This window comes from Cibotium barometz, chromosome 2, assembly GCF_041138505.1.
Source record: "Cibotium barometz isolate CiBa-2024 chromosome 2, ASM4113850v1, whole genome shotgun sequence".
NCBI lineage: Eukaryota > Viridiplantae > Streptophyta > Polypodiopsida > Cyatheales > Cibotiaceae > Cibotium > Cibotium barometz.
In genome coordinates, this window is record NC_141047.1 from 74456454 (window position 1) to 74460894 (window position 4441).

The 4441-nt window shown below is 45.4% G+C and overlaps 1 protein-coding gene across 1 annotated transcript; it reads left to right on the top strand.

The window, feature by feature from the left end:
• The first annotated feature begins 737 nt into the window (after window positions 1-737).
• On the top strand, window positions 738-3834 carry LOC147641461 (ubiquitin C-terminal hydrolase 22-like). The gene is made up of 4 exons (XM_086821736.1): window positions 738-991; window positions 1095-2112; window positions 2224-2349; window positions 2487-3834. The coding sequence occupies exons 2-4, from the start codon at window positions 1280-1282 to the stop codon at window positions 3352-3354; spliced, it is 1827 nt and encodes a 608-aa protein (XP_086677862.1). The 5' UTR covers window positions 738-991; window positions 1095-1279; the 3' UTR covers window positions 3355-3834.
• Window positions 3835-4441: the final 607 nt, after the last annotated feature.

Below are 4441 nucleotides of genomic sequence, written 5' to 3' on the forward strand. Positions count from 1 at the left end.
CCTAAACAAATATAGCAAGTTAATTTTTTTTAAAAAAATCTAGCCACTTGCACATAAAAAGCTAGCATAAAAACCTCCAATACTAATGTGAGCAAGCTAGGACCAGGTGACGCTATTACAATGATAGGTGACGCTATGAAATGATAGATTTTTCACTTATAAGAGTGTGACTAGTGTAAGTCATTCAAATTTATGTAAAGAAAACATCATGAACCTTTCCAATTTGTAATTGGAAAGCATCATGAACCTTTCCAATTTGTAATTGGTTTCTTTTGCCCTCTCCTCCATGGTTTTGCTTATTCACCTCATTAGATTTAAGTACCTCTTTTCTTGGCTTCAAAGCTAAAATCTATGTGCGTTCACCAACCTTTTATGAGTTTGCCACATTTTTTATGAGATTGCCACATTTTTTATGCCAACTTGATTTGAAATTCAACTTTCTAGAATTCCTTAGATACCTTTGAAGCGATGATAATAAAATGAGATCAAATCATTGGGTGGGGCTTAGTCAAATTTCAAGCCAATCCTTAACTAAGCACAATCCTAATTGGCATCCCATGCAAATGCTTATGGATGTACACATATCAAGACATAGAAGATAGGAACCCTTACTTCACGCATTCCCATGCAAATGAAAATGCATATCAACACATGAAAGATAGTAACCCTTACTTTAGGCATCTACACACACATAGACATGCACAGACACATACACAGCCAACCCTTATTTTAGGCATTCCCATGCAAATGCATATGCATGTAGATCATCTTACTTTATGCATTCTTATTCAAATTCAGATCCACATACACATATATATAAAATTTTCAACGTTTTTGAAAGATTATAGGGATGCACTAGGGCACTCCCCCTCCGCTTGGGTAAAATTTGCATAAGCCTGTTCTCTTAACAAGCTACTCGTGAAGGATCAACAAGGATGCAAAAGAAGCTACTCTTTGGACTTTCCCTTGGAAAGGTTCTACACAGTAGGAGGTCGTCGTGACTACGTTTCTTCCTTTGTTCTTCTAATGAAAAGTTCTCACAAAGTTGAACCAGCTTTTTGTGATCTCCATTAACGTCTTCGTTTTACCTGCAGTCTCAAATCGGCTGCTATTCTGCTTCCGATCGCGATCCAATCAGAAAGGGCGAAGGGGGCCTGCTTTTCCATTTCCCCTTTGGCGTCGTAAGCGGAAATCCATCGCTGATGCGTAGGAACGAGGGCTATAGAGCGATCGCAGCAGTACAATTGAGGAGGAGCTCGGCCGCCTCGCCACGTATGAGATGGCTCTTCGGAAGAGAGGCGCTGTGGAAAAAGAGGCAGCAGCCGCCTACAGGCCATGCGAGCATGTCGTGGAGTACAGGGCGAAGCACGGGGCGAGGGGGTTCCGGGTGCTGCAAAGATGCATCAACGGCGGAGCTCTGGGAAGGGCAAGCCTTCGCAAGGAAGAGAAGGAGGTGCCGCACTGCAGCGCTTGCAGGCTGGCGTCTGGGCGTCTCTACGCCTGTCTTCTCTGCGCTGCCATCAGCTGCTGGGCGCCCACCACACCACCTGACGTACCCCACGCCCTTGCCCACGCCCAGGGGAAGCCTGGCCACAGCCTCGCTATCGATGTGGAGCGCGCCGAGCTTTTCTGCTGCATCTGCAGAGACCATGTGTACGATCCAGATTTCGACCGCGCGGTGATCTGCACCCAATCGGTGGCATCCAGGTCCCAGAACACGAAGCGCAGCAATGGCGACGATGTGGAGTCGCCCAAGGGGCGGGACACCAGAAGCAAGAGGAGGAGACAAGCCCAGTACCGCCCATGGGTCCCCACGCCCAGAGAACAGTACCTCCTCTCAAAGCGCTCCACCCCGCTCCATGATGACCCCCTCTTGCCATGGGGCTTGCGTGGCCTGAACAACCTGGGCAACACCTGCTTCATGAACTCTGTCCTCCAAGCGCTTCTCCACACTCCCCCTCTCCGTAACTACTTCCTCAGCGACCGCCACAACCGTGGAGTCTGCCAGGAGAAAGGTCCCCACCTCTGTCTCGGATGTGACATGGACACTATCTACTCCGCGGCTTTCTCCGGCGATCGCTCACCATACAGCCCTGCCCGGTTCCTCTACAGGTCCTTCCCCCAGAATTTTATGGATTTTTTTTTCCCAATAATGTACCTTCAACTTTGCATAGATAGGTTTCCATCTCCCATGGTTTGCAACGTCCCTGTGTTGTTTTGCAGCTGGTGGCAGCATGCAGCAAACCTTTCTGGTTATAAGCAGCAGGATGCCCATGAGTTCTTTATCTCAGCTGTTAACGGAATCCATGCAAATGTGGAAAATCCATCGTTGGCAGGGGGAAACGAGAGGTATTCCATCATAATTCTTGATGTTCTGATTGTCATGATCGCAACAGAATGTAATTTATGTGTTTTAGGACCTAGGTACGGCAATGTTTGTATCAGAAGATGGCTGTTGACAAGTTGAATTTCCTCTTTGCTGGCAGGGCAAGCGACGGGGACTGTGCGTGCATTGCCCACCGGGTCTTCTCTGGGCTCTTGCGGTCTGATGTGACGTGCACAGTCTGTGGTTTTAGCTCCACAACATATGATCCCTGCATTGACATTTCTCTGGACTTGGAGCCTGCTCCTGGTGCATCTCAAGTGCAGCCAGACTCTAACCTCCGCAATGGGGATGGTGGACGATCTGGCGGAGGGGCTCAAGTGGCAATGAGCATGGGCGTAGGGACAACATTATATGGATGTCTAGACCGATTTACCAGGTCAGAGAGACTAAGTTCCAATGAGAAGTTTTACTGTCAAAACTGTAAGGTGCCACAGGAATCTGTAAAGCAGATGTCTTTAAGGAAACTGCCGCTCGTGTTGTGTCTCCACATTAAGAGATTTGAGCACTCTTCCATCTGCAACTTGTCCCGGAAGATAGATCGATATGTGCAGTTCCCTTTTCTCTTGGACATGGCCCCTTACCTTTCTTCATCTATCGTGTGTTCAAGACATGGGAACAGGCTTCTTTTCATGAATGGTGAAGAGGCTGATTCCGCGGTGGCCTGCATGAACCCATCTGAGTTTGAGCTATTCGCAGTGGTCACACATTCAGGGAAGCTGAATTCTGGTCACTACGTCACTTATCTGCGCCTAGGAGGACTCTGGTACAGATGTGATGATTCTTGGGTCTCTAAAGTGAGGGAGGATGTGGTGAGAGCTTCTCAGGCGTATATGCTGTATTACGTTCAGAAGACTTTCTCATACCAGGCAAGTGGGCAATGGCCTGTGAAGGATGGATTTGCTTCCTTGAATTGCAATGGCATTCACAAAGATGTGGATACATGTTTGGCAAATGGTCTCTTGAGCTGAAGTGTGCCATTTTGGCAAAGGAATGACATCAGCTGCCGGGGAAAACATTTAATTCACATCCTCAATTTAAAGTCATCAGCTCACAAGATTGATCAGAGGGGGAATATGGTAGCTCAAAATTAGTGCCAAGCTTGAGCTTCAAAAGATTGAGTAGGTGGGGAATATGTTGGTCAAAAGATACTCACTGTGTTATCAATTGCATAGTCTGCTTGGACTCTTCAATTTTTTATGGAGGCCCCAATTATTTTTCAACTGCACAGTTGTGGTCTTAGGATTAGTGGTTACTATATGACCACAGGCTAGCTTTAGTGGGAAAATCATATGAAGGACGTTCCTGCATTGTTACTGCTGGGACAGTAGATACTTTAGTCCTTAAGTGCCCCAGATCAAGTGTTTAGGTTGCAGACTAGTTCTGATCTGTACATTTTATTCTTTGTAAGCCATTTTTTTTCAACAAAGCCTAATAATTCCCCTTCTTTCTTTTTGGCTTTGATTTATACAGACACCTTGACAAGCTGTCATTGCTTGCCAAAGTATTGCGTAGTTCAGCCTTTTTTTCCTACATTCTTTTTCTGGCTCTTGGATTCAGCTTCTGAAAACTCGTGGAAATGTGTCCTCGATTGTTGTGTGCCAGGATTGAACTTGTACCTCACCTTATGAGAACTAGTTCCCTAGCTTCAACGCTGCTCAGTGCTATGTCTCTTCTTAAAGTTTTATGTCTTTGTTCTTGGGATCTAAAACTTGCCTGGCAGAAGGTAGATCACAATTATAGTTACTATCTGGTGCATTATTTTATAGTTCATTGAAAGCACTTACTTTACAAGGAGTATTGAGAAAGCCTTTTCCATTTTGTGTAATGCAACATAGATAATCCGTGAGTCAACAAGGTAAGATTTGTATTTATCGTTCCCAACGTTGGTCCAAGGGTTAAATGTATATGGAACAAGTCTCGTTTGATTGAAATGATATCTTCATGTATTGAGTCATTTGTCATCATTTGTATGATGGCTAGATAAGCCTCTTTTATTCACTCAAATCGATGCGTTGGTCATGGTAGAACAAACGTTTGTTATACAATATGGGCAAA

Excerpts from the sequence above, each read along its gene's own strand:
- LOC147641461 (XM_086821736.1), top strand. The coding sequence starts at position 1,280 with ATGGCTCTTCGGAAGAGAGGCGCTGTGGAAAAAGAGGCAGCAGCCGCC. Across the intron at positions 2,113-2,223 it reads CCTGCCCGGTTCCTCTACAG|CTGGTGGCAGCATGCAGCAA; the intron begins GTCCTTCCCCCA and ends GTTGTTTTGCAG. Across the intron at positions 2,350-2,486 it reads TTGGCAGGGGGAAACGAGAG|GGCAAGCGACGGGGACTGTG; the intron begins GTATTCCATCAT and ends CTTTGCTGGCAG.